General features: G+C 43.4%; 1 protein-coding gene across 2 annotated transcripts in view; it reads left to right on the plus strand.

The window, feature by feature from the left end:
* Window positions 1–19,038, plus strand: part of SLC38A8 (solute carrier family 38 member 8) — a 401,988-nt gene that overhangs the window by 193,542 nt on the left and 189,408 nt on the right. For both annotated transcript variants that reach the window (XM_078671218.1, XM_078671219.1), the window contains exon 3: window positions 8,076–8,232. In XM_078671218.1, the coding sequence (XP_078527344.1) occupies window positions 8,076–8,232 (157 nt within the window). The remainder of the gene's footprint in view (window positions 1–8,075; window positions 8,233–19,038) is intronic.

Here is a 19,038-nt window from a genome sequence, read left to right on the forward strand (position 1 = left end):
GGGAGGCAGTGAAATGACAGATACTGAAAGCAAAGAACACTGCTTCGTGCAAGGAAGGAGAGGCACGAGAGCACGGTTATTTATTTTATTCTTTGTCTTTTGCATTGGCAAAAGTTAAAGCGTTTCCCTTGCGCTCTAATGAAAAAACAAAAACGATATTGTAAAACTGGTTGGCATATTCTAGCTAAAAGTATAAAACGTTAGGATAAACTGCAGCGGATGGCAAATGGTGTGTGAATAAACTAAGTTTAAGTGTGTGCGCCGCTCTGCTTCTTACGGTACCTGCCAGCTGCTGCTGTTTATTACCGGCTCTGGCACATGGTAAACAAAGCCACATCAAAGCGGCCGGCCGTGAAAGTGAAATACACTGCTGCAGCTACTGATGGTCGGTGTGATCTTGGGCATGATAGCCTTCAGCCAGCAAAGCCAGAAACGGCAGGGGGCGGGGGAGCGGATTCCTTTGAAGTGTTTGAAGTCTGATGCCGGCTGCAAGCAAACCAGCATGAGTGCGGAGAGAGGCTCACAGGCTGCCAAATGGTGTGCGATGTGCATGCGCCTGCACATGTGCACTGTAGGCAATCCGCCTGGAAAAGCCTTTGGGAGCATTTTTGAAAGTCCCTACTTAATATCTCGCCAAAGCATCGCTAACGCGATGGCTTAGGCATGACCTAAACATGGGCAGTGCCTGCTCCCTCTCTGGTTGCCATGGTCATGCAAAGCAAGATTTTTGTTTTTCCTCGGTTTACGAAAATCCTACAGTTGATTACAGAGTTGGGATTAAAAGAGTTCATTTGGATTGTCGTTTAAAACACAGCACCGCCCCGTAAGCAGCGAGTTATTACACAGCCAGCGGCTCTCAGTAACGGAGTGCAAATTAACACAATGAGTTGAGGACGGATCTTCCCTGGCACACTTTAAATCTATGACTGGAGCAGGGGACGTGCGTTAATTATTGAAGGGCTTGAGAGGGGCGCGCAAAGCAAGCGGCTTCCACTATAGCTATTCTGGGAATTATTAGTCCCTTCACTTAAAGAAAATGGCCTTTTGTCACAGGCTCTGTATGCCTGCAAGACACGATTCTACGGAGTTCGGTTTAGCAGTTATGTTGGATTGTTGATAAATTTCCAACAACCCAAACTGATTATCAGTACTTTAAAAGGAAATATAGAAGTCCGGGTACCCATTCTGTAGAGTGCCTCATTGCTCCTCAGAAGTGCAGATACTCTCCCATTAAATGTATTGCAGGAGTACTTAGATGTGCAGGTGCTCTCCCATTCAAATTAAAGAAGTGCGGGTACTCCGTACCGGACAGCACCTGCCCATTTAAAGATCTGCTGGTTATAATCTGCATGCGTTGTGGCATCTCGTCGGATAATCAGTAGTCTTGATTCCCCACCCAAGCATAAGCTTTGGAGAGAACATGTGCAATTCACCAAGACATCAACTATTTGCCAAACCAGTTTGAAGCTGTATCTTTTTCTGATAAAATACTTTATTTCCAATAAATAATTTCCTAAGAAATATTGCACATTACCCAGTTCATAGGTAAACAATACAGTGCTTCTGCAGAAGGCTAGTTACAACGGGGTAGACCCTAAGAACTCTCTGACCTGGGTCAGTTAATCAGGTACATGTAGAGGTGGTCGGAGTCTGATATAAACAGTAGCAAATATCTCAAAACATCACAAATTTTCCAGTGAGTCACTTTCATTATATCCAAGCCAAAAATGTCACTCGAAATAGAACAGGTTCATACATTCGGTGCATATTTATTTTGCACATGATAATTTATAAAATGCGTAAATTCCAAACTTTAAAGTAGAAGATATTGCAATTGGTTCATTGACAATATAAATGAAATTAGAAAGAGCACATTTCTATACAATAAACACATTCAGGTATGTCGACGCGCTCACGGTGCATAGAGAAAGGGTATTTAGAAGGGATGGGTGTGTGGGGGTAGAAGTGGGGACCGGGTAAAGGTGGTGTGACTAAGTTATAATCACAGTGAGAAGTGAAAGCCTTTACAGTCTATATACAGATCAATGGGTTCCAAAATAATCTCAAGCATAGGTTCCGTGATCATCCATTATTGAGTCCTATGCTTGGAACGATAAACAGTATCGGTTGTCGACGTTTCGACCCCTTAAGGTAAGGGTGATTCAGAACCTCAGGCTGGGGTCTTCATCAGGACGTGTGGTGTGGCAGGAGCGCCTATAAGTAATGCGGAAATAATGAGTGTATCTAATACTCAGATAAATCATTTGATGCACTCGAACTAAGGTGGTAGATTACCTACTTTTCATGGGTCCGTGTGGACCTTGAGCTTGGGACCTTCCAGGGTTCCTAATTTGTATGGTAAGCCTGTAATTAAGTGAGAGGATCATAGTTACAGTGGGCTGTCCAACATGTGGATAGGGCACCAGTGTAACAAACAAACAATTTAAAAACAAAATCAAGAGGAGCACTTACTGGGAGCTTTTCGAAAATCCGGTTAAATTACGTGGGATTCTTTGGCCAACTAGACCAGCCGGTCCGTGGAAGGAATCCGTATGTCTCTGAAAGTGAAACGTAGCAGAGGATCGATCTCAGTGAATAAGCCAAATAATTAATTAACTGCCAAAGCCGCATTGTAGTTACTTACTAGTTGCGCGGTATCGAGCGTGAGCTAAAGAAAGTACGGTGGAAATGTTGGGCCATCACTGCCCCACCACCGCCGTTTCAGTCAGGACTAAAACTGGCATTCACCCGCGCTTATTTTTGAGGGCCCCTGTGGGCAGGGAACCAGACACAGCCTTTACTTCATCTGGAGCAGTTTGCCACACCGTTTCCCTACCCAGTGGCGACGGCATACCTTAATGAATTTCCAACATGATGGCCCTGGAAGGTCCCAAGCTCAAGGTCCACACGGACCCATGAAAAGTAGGTAATCTACCACCTTAGTTCGAGTGCATCAAATGATTTATCTGAGTATTAGATACTCATTATTTCCGCATTACTTATAGGCGCTCCTGCCACACCACACGTCCTGATGAAGACCCCAGCCTGAGGTTCTGAATCACCCTTACCTTAAGGGGTCGAAACGTCGACAACCGATACTGTTTATATCAGACTCCGTCCACCTCTACATGTATCTGCAGAAGGCTAGCCAAGGCCCTGCCCAGTAGCCACTGTCATGTTCCATTCTATCTCAGAAGATTGTCTTGGTTTCCAAGACATGCCGCAATAGAATTCCAGCCATTGATTCTACTCGCATGTATCATTTGGGGGAACATTAGGTATGGTTGTAGGTTGCCAGTTTTTGTAACCTGCGATTCTGGAACTTGCTACCGTTTATACCTTGTAGGTCACAGGTTCAAATCTCAGCAAAACCAACTCATCCTGCCATCTTTCAGGGGCATCAATAGGTGAATTGTGAGCAATAATTGTAGTCGATATTGTCATTAATTTTGGTTTGTGAGCAAACTCTTTGTAGATTTTAACATGTCCTGCTTCACTCCATGTGGCCAGCTGTGAGAAACTTAATGCGAAAACATGAATGTTTTTTTTTTTAATTGTATTTATTAACGTATTTGTCAGAAAGAATCAAACTAAAATATTTGAAAACAACTGGCACCTTCATGAAAATGGGCACAAATTCTGTAATATTAGAAGCGTGATGGTTCCCAAAGAAAATTGCTATTGAGAAATGGGTTGCACATACAAGTGGAAATTAAATGGATTCCGTTGGAAATACCTTGACAGACGAATTTGCAAAGTACTGTGCTCTTGCATCTGCTACACTGGGGAAATACTTGGGCATCAGAATGTGAAAAGGAAAATGTCTACAGTTTCTGGTCTACATCAGATCAATCACTCGAGACGATTAGGAAATTACAGAATGAGGTGCCAGCAGATAAAAACAAGCATTTGCAATGCAATAGCTCTCGCATTTACTCGAGTTCGACCTATTGATATTGAAAATAACAATACCTTTTATTTTTGTTTTTGTTTGTAAATGACAATGCCTTTTATTTATGTTTTAAAATGTCAATAGCTTATACGCGTGAAAAATGCAAGACCTATTACATTGCAAATGCTTGTTTTCTGTCCTCTCCAGTGGGATGTGTCCATATACGCATTGTCTCATCTTGACAGAATGAGGTTTTGGAAACCTGGGAGAGCGGTTGTCAGACTCTGTTTAGCAGATTGCATCTGGTTTGTTGTTTCTTTTCTTACATCAAGAATGAAAGATCCTTTGTAGTTTGTGGGACTCGACACTCCTATGATGAAGGATGGGAGGGAGCCCTTTGATTTGCTCACCCAGGGGACCTGAAATGCAGATGGTTGGTGGAGGCCAGAGGGAGATCTCCTGTCAACATGCCCAGCTTCTTTATGTATTTCGCTTGACAAATAAACATGCATTTCAGTTCCCACCAGAAGGGGAGATGTGGAAATAACAGTCCAGTGCTTAATCTTTTTAATACTATGGCCCAGGGCCCTCATCAGGAGCCCACTGCAGCTTGCACCACACTTACCGCAGCCAGGCTGGTACTCCTACAACTACTAACCATCACTATCCTTCAAGTGTGGCAGTTCAGACTATTCCAGGCCACCCAAATCTATAAGAATAGCTTGGGCAGCAGGTATTAGTCATTTTTAATTCATATTAAATTATTAAGTAACAGTTTCATCCAAATTTCAAAATTGGACAAACCGAGGCACAAGTTGTCATAAGTGCCGGTGTTGACAATTAAGTGCTGGTGCCGAGAAGGGGAAGCCACAACACAAATGAGGCACTGTGTGACACCCCCTGTACGACTCCCCACAATGTGCTCACAAGCAGATGGTGAGTAAAGGCCTGAGAGACGCCTTATGACAGGACTGCTGCTTTCTCACTCGATTTCCGTTTTTTTACTTGAAAACAATTGTTCACTGTTCTCCATGGGGGTTTGAGACCTTCAGTGGGGAAGATTAGTGGTCCACAACCCCATCTACTTTCCCAAGTTGACCGAAATGTACATGGTGGATAGAGGACAGAGCATACCTTGTGTTCGCATCCGGGACTCCCCACTCTGTTTCTATGCGTTCCCTTAAAAGGGAAGAGGGGAGCAGTACGGACCACTGACCCCAGGATTGTGTGAAAAAGGCCACTCTATTGAAACAGGTGCACATCACAACACAACCTAGGCCTTTGCTCACAAAACTAACACCTCACTATACAATTATCTCACCTAACTTAAGCTAGCCCCTCCCCTAAAATTCTCCCTCCCCGCAACAACTTAATACTGTAATATTGTACCCGCTCCAGGTCTGTTCAACTATAACTGTACCCTTAAAACTCCCCAACCCTGTACTACAGCTATTAACCCCTACTCAAGTAGACTTCCTACATAACCTTGAATTTCGGGTGACATTCAGGTGTTAACTAATCTAACCATTCCCTTTGAGCCTGAATTGGCACTGTTAACAAGAATAAACTTTGTTACACACTGGCAACTTCTCTGCCAACCGCCACCCAGAAAGGCGGGGGGGGGGCAATTGCCCCTTCCACCTTTTTCTGCCCCCCACCCCAACCGATGCAGTCTGTCTACTGTGTGTTCAAAACCCAGAGTAACTTCAGTTTCAACTGCGCAAGATTCATTTCCATGGCCATAAAGGACAGGTGCATGCTGTCATCCCTGAAAAACTCCTTATCCTCAAATCGTAAGTCTGAATGCACCACCCTACCGATGCCTGCCTCTCTACAAGATGCGCTCATTTCCTTATTAATGTTCTTCCTCGCACTGTCTTCTGCCGGGAGGTGGGCCCTCCTCCAAATCCTCCTCTGGATGAACTCCGTCCAAAGCTCATGACACCCTGACCAACACCTACCTACTTCCTTCAAATCATCCTTCCTGTCTTTCACCAAAGCCAGCCCTTTCCTCACCAGCAGGTCATTTTCCCCTAAATGATTGAGCACTTTTCTCCCACAAATGAGCTGTTCAAACAAGGCAACAAATCCCACCAAAGCATACCCCTTTACTATGCCAGGAAACTGAATACATGTTTTCCTTCAACCCTAGATATGTCCCATGCGCCCCGGACTTGGCCTGCCGCTTTGCAGTGTGTCAAGGCCAAAGGTACCAATTGTGTTTCTTTTGTCAAATATTGATTATAACTAGAAGTACGATAGAAGCAAAGAGCAGCCAAAAACAATCGCCACTTCGAAAGAGACCGACTTTTAACTGATAGGGAATGAGAAAGTTTACCCTTTTTTCCACCTTTCTTGAATAAATTGCAAATAAAACAATGGGAAATGGCGAGGGTCAGTGCATTTATGCAATTTAGCAATTCGGTGACTAGCATTTATCACAAATTATGGATTTACTGCATTTGCCTTATAATTTGCAAAATTTGATGATATGCTGTTTCTATCACAAATTGACAAATATAATACTGACAGAGCCTGTGTCATCTGGATTATGCGGCACAAAATCGGATTTAGTTATTTTTTGTAAGCCTGGGGAGATTAATTGAGCCACTGCAAAACTTTACCAGGTTCCAGTGTTTTAAAGTCGCCACCTCTGGCCATTAAGCCACATCTCCTCCCCTCTGGGGCCATGTCTAGGTTGCAGATCAATGTACCTCTGCACCACATAGTATGGCTATATTACATGCAACCTATTTGTTTATGATGGATGTGCAATCTAATCATTTTAACTGATTTACTTAGATTGTGCAGAGTGAGTACAATATATCATCCAAATGTATGGATTACAGAGGTGGAATTGCTGCAGTTGTGCACAACAACATTTAGACTGATACTTGAATGAAATCTGGTCTTTTTGTAACGTCGCCCCGGACTCCGGGACTCTATATTTTTGCCTACTGTAGAACTCTGTGCACTTTACCCCTGATAATCCGGGATAAAGTGCCTGTGCTTCACCTGTCAACATAGTGAAATTGGCATGTTTTACTTACTTGAAGTCCCTAGTATACCCAGGGCCTGCAAGATGCATGCCACTAGTGGACTGCAACGCCCACTGTGCCAACCACTACAATGACCGTGTAAAGATGATTGCAGGCTTACTATTTGTAGCCTGGCTGTTGCAGTTTTGACTTGGAAATCTGAGCTCCCAAAATAACTCCTTTTGACAGGTCAAAAGCCTTTTTTTTTTTTTATTTTATTTTTTTATAAAAAGAATTTATAAGTCACCTGTATGTATGCATAAATGTCCATAAGGGGCAGGGTACATGGTGTTTAAATGTATGTAGGGAATCAATGTTAAACAGGTCCTTACCTTGAAATAAAACCCAAAAGCCGTTTTTACTGTAACAAGGCTGGCTGTTCCATAGGAAAACAATGGGTTACATAATTACCTTTATTTAATGCTAATTTCGGTTAGGAAACGGAAAAACAAACACAAATTATAATAGCTATTAAAGATCCAACTCAGTGGCGAAGTCTGCTGTTTCATAGGTTTTACTGGAAAGGTCCTTTCAGAAAGTTATCTTTTCCCTCCCTGGAGTCTCTAGAGACCCATTTGCATGCGTTCTTCCACTTCTGCCAGCTAGTAATTTGTATTTGAAGAGGTGTGAAAACGGTTCCCAGAGCAGAGAACGAAGATATGGGTGAAAAGAGGAGTTGTTGTTCCCTTGAGGTCACAGGTCACAGCCAAATCTTAGCTATCACCTCGACAGGGCCTTCCTCTGTCCCCCCGTCGCCCCCCCCCCGCCCTCCATGCATGCTCCAATCAGAGTGGGCCTAATTTTGACATTGGTGTCAAATTCCGCTTGCCAAATCTGCTGGGGGTTTTCCATGAGACAGCACTTGAAAGGAGGAGAAACAGGATATATTGTCTGTTTGCTGGTTATGCCTGCTTTGTTGTGCCAGCCCTGTCTTAAGGGTGTATTGTGGGTATAGTGACTAAACAATAATCCAGTTTCTTACTATAATTCACTGACAAATTGGTGCAAATGTGGTTCTAAAATTACACCAGTGCAATCTCTGTGAATTGGCCCAGGACTTGGAAAAGAATGCTTGGACTACTGAGAATAATTTTTCAGAGGTTCTGGTCATGTGTATAAAACTTGTATGCTTTTTTTTTTTGTAGTGTTCGACTCTTTGAGCTTCAATGAAACAATGAGTGATGATATGGACTACCCAAGTCACTGGTACACGGATCAGCGCTTCACTTTGTCGGTTGTCTGTATTGTGCTCATCCTTCCTCTCTCCATTCCCAAGGAGATAGAATTCCAGAAATACACAAGGTGAGGGACGCAAAAAGAGTTAACACTGAGTTTATTCTTTGTGTGTTGGCCCAAAGAGCACATGCAATGTTGGCTTTCTAGACCTGGCCCCTCGTCTAGGAAATGGGCGTGTTAACATTTTATGGAATATTGTTGGAGAAGACATACTGGGTAAACTGGGTCTAAAAGATGCATTTATTGTTTAAACTGTTTTTGTTTCATATGGCATAATTTGAACAGTATAATTAGGCAGGGTCACCACTGGCATTTTATTTATGTTAGCTGAAATTCTATGGTCTAAAATCTCTTGGACACTGAACAGAACATGGGCTGTTGAGAAGGTTAGGGGTATGGGAGTCTTGCGCTCTGGCTCTTCCATAGTGCTTGCTACTTTTGTATTTCAAATCTTTGAAGTGCTGTTTCAGACACCTTTTGTGGGTCACTGTAAAGTACACTTAGATTCACGCTCCATTGCCTTCTTTCCTGAAATATGTAACTTCAGCAAAAGATTGCACCATCCTACACTAACAGGCAATGGAAGTGAGACTCTGGTCTCTCGCCTTCTTGTTTCCTTTGGTGGTAGTGTGGAGACACAACATCTTAGACACTCCAGTGGTATTTGCCTGCCCTTGGTGTTAGGAGCCCGCTGCCTCTGACCTCATGAGTGGACTTTGTTTATCAGTATAGAAGTAGTACCCTTACCCTACACTCTCCGGTCTACAGTTTACTTTTGAACCCTGCCCTAATGCACTCTTTTGTCTAGTCCTTAGCAAGGCTTCAGGAAAGGGCCTTGGCTCAATGAGTGTTCACCTGGGCACTCACTGATGTCAGAGTACACTAGAGCAGCATAGAGAAGTGGCAGATGATTTTCCACACACTTGAGGTGACACACTCTACGAAAACCATAATGGATGTCCTGCTTAAAGAAAACATTGATGGATATTTTGTGCTAACATTTTGCACAGTCCAGAGAAGTATCATGGGTTGGACACCATCTGTACCAGCACCTGAATACTTTTTGATGGTTACAGTGTTGTAATACAGAGGTGCCTGCTTCACTGTGGAGAAGCGTGGCTCAGTGGTTAGAGGAGGCAGACCCAGAAGCTGAGATCGACCGTGGACCAGGGTTCGATTCCCCGCCTCGGCGGGTCTCGGGCTCAAAAATTCCACGGACTCGACAATTCTCGCTCTGGTGCCTACTCAACTCACGGGGGTCACACTCTGCGACTCTGGGCAATAGCTTGCTTAATCTCCACTACGGCCCCTTGCGGCGGGATGCCTGGCTTTCACTTTGTGGACACCCTGCCGGGGTTTCTCACAGGGGAATACCAGGACGGGTTCCCTAAGCAAGCGCCGGGACGCTTACGGGCAGCCGTGCGCTCTACAAATCCAGCACATTTTGATCAAATAATATTCTAGTGACTTACACTGTTGATGTAAACTTCAACCGATCACTCGCCACAGTATGAAGGCTTCAGGTAGTATGATCTTTAGCACCTTAACCCTGGTTATTTTAAGTGAATATTTGCTCTTTAGAAATGTTTTGCATAGCGTATACACTGTTCTTAGTAGATTGTAAGACTCTGACAGTGAAACTCCCATGATAAATACACGCCAGTGTGGCACAGAGTAAACTCTTCCCATAGAGTAAACAGTGTTTAGAATACCGACTTTTCTAATTGTATCCACTTCATTTCTCAATGTAGGTTAAGTGACATTCCGGGTTTTGAAACAAAGTAAAGACTGTCCATAGTAGTGCATTAGTTATGTAACAACGCATCCGTATCTGGAGCAACTTGGTTTTCCCTGAACAGTGGCGTACAGATTAAATACCATGTGCAGGATCATTTACCCATTCATCTCTGGTCAATATTCAACATTAACTCTGCTACCCATGAAGTGTATCCTATACTGTCAATGTTGCACATAACACAAACTTGCTTTACCTATGGAGTTTGTATGTATGTATGTATGATAGCAGTAATTATGCTTCATATTATCCTGAGCTATTTTGCACTTACTTACATAGCTCTAATGCCATACCCATTTATAGAGCAATGTGCACAAAAGATGCTTGGATAATGTCATCAGTGATGCCATAAATTATGTCCTAGAACAAGACATGGGTGATGTGGGTTAGCTCTGCTAACTATAATTGGTAAATTTCTGTTTTTTTCCTGGTCAAGACTATTGTTGTCACTGACCTATTCACCTAACTATAACTGTTAAATGGTTCCTACAAATTAAATAGGACTGTGTATCTGGACAAAAACTTCAGAATATGGAGACTCCGTTTACACATATCAAAAAATGTTGGCCCAATTCCCAGGTAGCTCACAGTGACCAATCGGGTCCCCTTAACCTTACCAGGATACCATATAGTATTAGCAACCTCTGATATGACAACTCTTATTCCTCACGGAAATCATGGAAACAGATCTACCCTTTTGTTACTTTTATTTGCCCAAGGTAAAACATAAAAGATACAAATATGGCTCTTCTAGTATTTATTGAAACAATTGTATTCTTGTATCGAAAGCATGAGCTCCAATTATAAAGCAGATGAAATGAGGCATTGTAACCAGCATTACGAGAATGGTGAAAAAGATAAACTGTTCAACCATTCTAACATTACTATGTGATTCCACTCCTATCAAATACTACCTGTATTATTGAGAGCACAGTGGGAGTAGCCTCTGTCAGATCCATTGGGTTTGCCTAACTCCCATACCGGAGTATGATGTGAGGAAAGCAGATCTGCTTGGACAGGTTATCGTCCCCAGCAGGATAGAGGTCAGAGTGACTGCTGCAACTCTGTCACAGTGCACTGTATTCCAGGATAATCCCAGCAGAAGGAATCCTCTGCCAAATAAAGCCGAGAGGCTGTTTATATAATAAAAGCACTATTTATATTGCACTGTGACAAAGGTGCAGAGCTGATCCGATGGTTTGTGTGGAGCCTTAGAGCTGTCTCCAACCAAATGCAAGTGCATTGTGTTCCATGTGCCAACCTTGGACAGAGTGTACAGACAACAAGGCGGCAATGCTTACTAGGAATAAGCTGCACAAACAGTAGCTTCGCAGTACATTGTGTTAGTGTAAAACATGTAAAAAAAAAGTCACTATTTGAAGATCTCCAGCTAAAACGTGAAACCAAAATGGAGGATCCGTGCAGGCCCTAATGTACCTCACTACATAACGTTACTTTAACCTTTTTCTCAGTGATGGGACCCTTTATATTCTAGTGACTTACACTGTTGATAGTAAACTTCGACAGATACTTATAGTTGGTGAGCATTGCTCCATGACCCCTCCTTCTCTGGCATGTGATAGGGTCCATAACCAGCACTGCACGTATGATTACAATTAACTTTGTTGCCTAAATTGGAGTTTTGAGGAGTTATTGTGGCTGTAAGGAGGGTAGGGCTTAGGACGTATGGATAATAGATCTATTTCCTAGACAGCATCTAGATTTTGTAGTCAAACCTTGATATTCTAATTAAAAAATACATTCTACTGGGAGTAGGCTGAGGTTATAATGAACTTGCCTGTGCACGTGTGTGACCCTTTAGTGATGCAAAAGTCCCCTCTGCAACCATAGTCTGCATGCTTGTAGTCCTGTATTTATGATGGTAAAAGCAATGTACAGGTACCTCTAAGCTAAGCAGTATAACGTATAAGCTTTAATTTGTGTTTCTTCTTAGAGGTATGGGGGATGGGTGTATGGTGACAGTGATGTCTAGGGACCTGTCATGGAACACATTCATAGCCTCTTTTCCAAGCTGATATGTAGACTTGTGCGACCTATTTCAAAAGAAACCTTAATAAAAAAAATAGAAAAACAATCTCTCTCCCATGCTGTGAATAGCCCCAGAGGCAAGCTTGGCCTTGGCTGATGAATGCCTGTGACCCCGATTTGCCTCTTCTTAAAACTTGCTGTGCTACATGAATAAGGAAGGCAGCACAGCATGTGACGTTTTAGAGAAGTTAGCGGTTATCCATGGTGTGATGACAGTCGTTGAAAATGTGAGCATGCGCTACTTCAGAGGCCTGAAAGCTTTTTCGATCTGAGCCCGCTGGGCAAAATACTTGAAGTCAGGCCCTCCTCCAAACTTTATGGCAAGGATTGGGAAGGGACAGGGCTGAGCACAGGGGATGGGGCTTATGAGATCACACGAGGTGATTTTTCTGTAGCTCATAATCCACACTTAATGTGTGTTATCAAAGAGCAAATTACTCCAACTGAAACTGACCAAAAAATGCTATTCCTCATAATTTGGGCTTTGTGAGCCCCTCACACACCTGGGCCCCAAGGCCACTGCACCTGCTGCACCACTGATGACTGCAACCCTGAATAGCACCCTCTCCCCTCTGCCTCTTTTACCCACTCCCCACTAAGCTTGACCATCTCTCCAAACTTGAAATGGTCTTTGTCGCTTTCTGGAAACAAAATGATCTCCCCATGTAGGCCCCCTTTTTTGCACCACTTGATAGACTATTGGTAGTAATAGTCCTTCAAAAGAAGGACCTCCTTTCTATAGACCATTTCCCTTGGGGCATCTCTCCAAGGGAGCTGTCTGTCCACTTATTAAAAAAAACACAATGGTCTGATCCATATCTCCTCTTCTCCTGGGTCATCTTTGATTCTGTCCTTGCATCTCGCTCCTTTGCTCTTTCTCCTGGGCCATAACTCTGAGGCCCAAGGGGGCCTGAGGATCAGGGCTTGGTATCTGAATGAAATCTGCCATCCCTGGACTCCCATTTCTACAAAAACAGGCCCTGAACTGTTAATGGCAATCTAGAGTTGACTCAGCCTGACAGTAAAGGGCAACGATAGGTGGGCCTGTGCTCTTAAGCGGAGAAAGAGACTGAAAGCTAAAGTGGGTACCAGCCTTATCACTCGGTTCACTGCGAAATATAAAGGCTGATTGGGAGCCAGTATAATCTTTAACAGATGAAGTCACTTGATGCTCTATGTGAGAGACTTGGGGGGCATATGTATAAAACTATTTTTTATTCGCAAACGCTGCAATTCGCAAAAAAAACGCGTGCGAGTAAAAAAATCGCAAAACGTAATGTACGAGACATTTTCGCATCGCATTAGTAAGGAATTGCTAATTTTGCGATTGTCAATTTTGCGTAAGCATTTAAGGAATCGCAAATTGCGATTCCTTAAATGTTACGTAACAAGCACCCAAGTTGTGCAATTTCTCCTTAAGAAATCGCAAATTACCACTAACTTCAAGTTGGTGCTAATTTGTGATTTCTTTGAAAAATGCACTTTTTGGCATTGTTCAAAGTGCCATGTGGTACACATACATGGCATGTATGTGCGCCATATGTGCACACACGCTCATATCAGGGGTGCATCAGGATGTCCTTATGACACCCTTGAAATTATTCTCAATTTGCGATTCTCAAATTGCGAATCGCAACTTGAGAATGACTTCCCATTCATTCCTATGGGCCTCCTGCCCATAGGAATGAATGGAAAGGTATTCCTTAATTGCGATTTCGCAAGTTGCTAATTGCAATTAAGGAATACCAAGAAATCGGATAATATTTGCGAATTATTAAATGCATCCCGTTTTGCAATTCTCAAAAAATCACTATTTGAGAATCGCAATAACGGATTTTGATACATAAGCCCCTATTCCTTTTGAGAGGTCAGGCAACTTTGTTCTCAGCTGAGTTCTGTAGTGCATCCTTTTAATGGACCCATGACTGTGTTTGCACTAGGTACAGTCTGATTACTTATGACTTAAATGTGTATTCTGAAAGCACTTGTTTTATCTTGAACACTGCCTTTTTTGCAGCAGCTTATTATATACTGTGTGTAATAAAATTTTAAAATAATGGAATATTAAGAGTGTTTTCTGTCACATTTGGGACCTCTTAGCACTATAAATATATACAGAAGTCACTGTTCCCCACTGTGACAACCACAATTTAATTATGTGACACTCTGGTCACCCACACAGACCTATTCAGTTGATTGCATTAGTCAAGTGAGGTTTTATAACATTAAAAAAGTAGACTTCCCACTGATTAGTGTAAGATTGGGAAAAACAAAATACTGAACATTTTGTTATTTTTACCCACGTCTTTGGCCCTGCCACCACTCACTGACCAGGCCCCATGGCATTCAGGATTACAGGTCTCACACAAAACAAACACGGTCTCATTTCCAGGGAATCTTCATTTACAAGTAGTTAGTACTTGCAGACAAGTCTGTTCCCCCCCTAGGAATGCAGCCGTGGACTTCCAGGGAGGCGTGCTCCACAGTTTGAAGACGTCTGCACTACTCTGTCAGCTGTTCTCTTGAACACCGGGACATGCTTCTTTCAGGCAGAAAGCATAGGGCCACTGAGTGTGTTCATTCTAAAACTCGGACTATCTGGGGAAATCTGGGCATCTTGTCACCCTTCCTCTTTGCCACCTGCAGCTGACCTCGTAAGTAATCACTATCAGATTTACTTGCTTGATATCCTGAGGGAAATTCAATCCATTGGATTTAAGAGCAGTGATTTCTATGGGTGTGAGGTGTGGCGTGAACTGTCTTTCCATGCTCGCATTGCATGTAATTGTGACTTGTATTTAAGGGTCCATGGTGCATTGCACAAGTTCACATCTGGATAGCACTCCTACTTTGCCCCCTTTTAAACCAGTGCTCTGTCCAGGGCCGGACTGGCCGTAGCGGGGTGGGGGCCGGTTTGGGGCCCCTGGGAGGGCGTTTTTGTTACAGGGACGTTTTTGCAGCATAGCACTGGCCCTGGCAAGGGCTCGGCTGCACCCACAACTGCCCCCCCCAAATATCTGACACGTCACACCATAGTGTTCAATGTAGATCCGAAAGGGCTGGTCCCATGGTAGCTTTTAATGATATCCATACAAGATGCTTAGGTACTACTTTAATCTGAGTGTAACTTACTACATAACCTGTAAATATAGCCAGAAATCTGGCATGACCTTGACCATCCTAGAACCCTGCTTTAAACCAACAGTGGTCACTAGAGCGGGCCAGAACTTGGAAGCAGAGTGGACCATTATTTCCTAGAGCAGGCTTGCTGAGTTGTGAATCCATCTCTGCCCACCTTCTGCACACACCCCACACTATGCTTGCAGGAATAATCCTGCCAGCCATGCACTCCAGAACTGGTCTCCATCTCCTCTCCAAAATGCAATCCATGATGGATCAGGGCTTGCAGAAAGGAGGGTCAAAGAGAGCTTTATTCCCTCGGCCACACTTTTCAGCTCCCCTCAGTCGTGCTGCAAAATCTATTGACATATTCTGAAGCAAGCCTGCCCTGTTTCTTCATGGCTGCTAACACAAGCTTAAATCGTTGGGTGAGGCTAGATACTGACAAGAGGGCCTGGCATGAAGGTTTTGTCCTTGGCCCACAAAAACATCTGATGCACTTGATCAGAATGACCCATCCAACATCCCAATGACCTGCCCAGCTGCTGTCCTAATAGGTTTTTCTGGCCACAGTGGTAGAAAGAGTGAGAACTTTACCTTTAGCCAGGGCTGTAAATGGGGTGAAAAAGTGAGGGGTCTCTAAAAGGGGTGTGACCTAAGAAGCGCATCTTGAAATCCTTTCTAATAGGTGTTATGCTACGTTAAACAATTTTATAGAGCGCAACAGTTGCCCCAGCTAAGATACGTCCCGGCGCTAAGCAACAAGAAAATACAACGCACAGGAGGCCTACAAGGGAGGAAACAGAAATGCTTTAATGGCTTTCCTAAAATTAAGGGAATTGGTAAGCCCTCGAATGTGGGCCGACAAAGAGTTCCACAGAATGGCTTCTCTGTTACCAAAAGAGCGCCCACCGGCGTGGGCTCTTCTCACCCGGGGGACCACTACCAGACATTGTCCCATGGATCAAAGTGATCGTGTGGGAATATAAGGAAAAAGATCAGTCAGGATTTGTGAAGATGCCAGTTTCAAAATTTTATAGTAGATGCACAGTGCCTTAAACTCAATTCGCCTTGCAACAGGCAGCCAGTGGAGGCGACGATTGGCACTGGTCACTACCCAGGTTCTACGCAGGCCCAAAAGATCTTGCGGCCGCGTTCTGGACTCTCTGTAGCCTCTGTATTTCAGAGTGTGGCTTTTGTAATTAAGAAAGTGACTCAAAGCGGACAAACTAAAGTTCTGTGCTTTTCATAGCATGACTCCAGACCAGAATTGTAGTGCCTCTCTGAGGTTCCTATCACTGCATCCAGAGATATCGCACAGTAGCGGAGAAGAGCCTAAAATGAGCTAGAGCTGTTGGTTTTGGAAATGCAATATTGGTAGTTCAGATAAATGGGCAACAATGATTTTGTTTCGAATAATGTGAATTGAAAATGTTTTAATTCTGAAACTGAGATTGTGAATGAACCTTTACTCAGGTCTGTGGAAAGGGTGACACAATCACTCCTATTCTATTCTTCACACCACTTTCTTCTGTAGCCTCCCTGTGAGACACCTCATTTTCCCCCTCCTATCTTTTTTTAAATCCTCCATCTGCATATTTCACACCTCATCTTTCCTCCTCTTCTGCCCCCTTTTTACCCGCACCATTGGCATTTGTGAGCACTGCTCTGTGCGTTCAGCAGAGGTGTCAAGGACAGAATGGGCAGTGTGAGAAATTCACAATGGCTTTAGCCTTCACTCTAGAGCTCTGAAACGTGCTGCATCATAAACGGCAACCCAGAACCTGACTCACCCAGACACCTACCTACAATCGACACAGTAGGCGCTATTAAAAGTAATGTGCTGAGTGGAAAAAACCTAGAAAAACAACTTCCTGGAATAAATAAATACTCTTAGGAAAGTAACTAAAGTTAAACATGTGGAATGGATACAGGACTTACTAAGTTGATGTGGATTTTCCAAATTGTTTGTACAGTCATTGTTCAGAAAATATTTTTTTCCTATTAAGTTATAGACAAAATGATATGGCTCAATATCAATCTGTTTTAACATCAGCTTTCAAATACTGTGGGGACTCGCCTCACTTAAAGCCATGCTTTATTGAAATATTGCATACCTCTTTTGCATATTTAGCGGACCTAAATGAAAAAGCGCTTTCATGCATGTTTGCAGCACCCTCCCCATTAATCCCACCACCCTGATATAACTTTAAAAAAAAAAAAAAAAAAAAAAAATGTTGTCCGGAGATTTTCATTTTTGATTTGTATTTTTGGATCGTTAGAGAAGTAATTTAGCTTCAGTAGACATTGCTGATGTTGACCGAATTCTTCTGGACGAGATTTTAAACAAGCATTTGCAATGCAATAGTTCTCACATTTACGCAGATTTAAGCTTCTGGCCTTGTTAATGACTACCTTTTTTATGTTTTTGTTTTTAAAACTCAAATAGAAAGCCTGGTCATTTACCAATGCTAATAGCTTAAAGTCTCACAAATGCAAGAACTATTTCATTTGCATATGCTTGTTTTTCAATAGATTAGAAAAGCAGTCTTGGTGCTTGGGTTAGAGATGAGGGTGGTATCCAACCATGGCACAGAAACCTGCAAAACCAATTAACCTGCGGTCAAATCAAGGTGTCCCTGCAGGATTATCAGCTATGGCCAGGGATAATACGCCTCTCCATGGGACCCATCGACCAGCACCACTATCTGGCTCTTGGGCTGTCTGTCAGGCAGATAAACAAGTGTTTCTTTCCTCTCTCCTGGTGGAAAGAGACATCAGAAATAATTAATCTCACCTGAGGTCCAGACACCCCACCCCCCAAATCACTGCCTATATCCCGATGGAATGACCCTTGCATCTACAGCTTGCTATCAAGCGTTGGAGGCCTCGGGTTTATTTATTCATTTATGTACTTTAGTATTGTCTTATGAACACATAGAGAACAGGGTGCAGATTTGGTTCTAAACACTGATCCGCCTTTGTGCTGGTTTTGGAGTCCTTGGCTACTGCACAGTGTGATGTAACGGCCAGAGCTGCTGACTTTAGAGCTGGGGGACTAGGCTCGGCATCGGCTCAACAGCCTGTGGTTCTGGGCAAATCTCTTGATCTCCTAGCGCCTACTAAAAATAAACGTGTCCTTGTGTAATGTAACTGGTGTTCATGTGTGAGTTTGGCTATATAAATCTGCCAAAAAATTAAAAATAAGAACATCTAGAAGTGACATCTGGAGTATCCTAGGAGCTTCATTTAGATTGTGTCTATTTCTGGTGACCACACTTGGAATAGTGGGTCAATTTTGGAGGCCACGCCTGTCCTACTGAATTCCGCTGTGGAGGCCGCATTTAAAACCTCAGTGCCAATCCTGGAAGTCTCATCTCTAACATTGTATTCAGTTCTGAAGTCCCCATCTTAGAGTTGCTTCTAATTCTCAACTCTACATTTGATTAATTTTCGGTCAATTTCTATGTGCCGTTCTTACACCTATTCTGCGCATCTCTCTGAAACCGGGCAGGTTCAAGGTCCTGAAACATGGCAGGTTCAAGGTCATGGATCCTGGCCGGTTCAAGGTCATGGATCCTGGCCGGTTCAAGGTCATGGATCCTGGCCGGTTCAAGGTCATGGATCCTGGCGGGTTCAAGGTCATGGATCCTGGCCGGTTCAAGGTCATGGATCCTGGCGGGTTCAAGGTCATGGATCCTGGCGGGTTCAAGGTCATGGATCCTGGCGGGTTCAAGGTCATGGATCCTGGCGGGTTCAAGGTCATGGATCCTGGCGGGTTCAAGGTCATGGATCCTGGCGGGTTCAAGGTCCTGGATCCTGGCGGGTTCAAGGTCATGGATCCTGGCAGGTTCCAGGTCGCCCTATTTAAGACCATTAATTCATAACCTGAATTAAGCAGTGTGTGC

The sequence above is a fragment of the Lissotriton helveticus genome, chromosome 12, assembly GCF_964261635.1.
Source record: "Lissotriton helveticus chromosome 12, aLisHel1.1, whole genome shotgun sequence".
NCBI classification, from domain to species: Eukaryota; Metazoa; Chordata; class Amphibia; order Caudata; family Salamandridae; genus Lissotriton; species Lissotriton helveticus.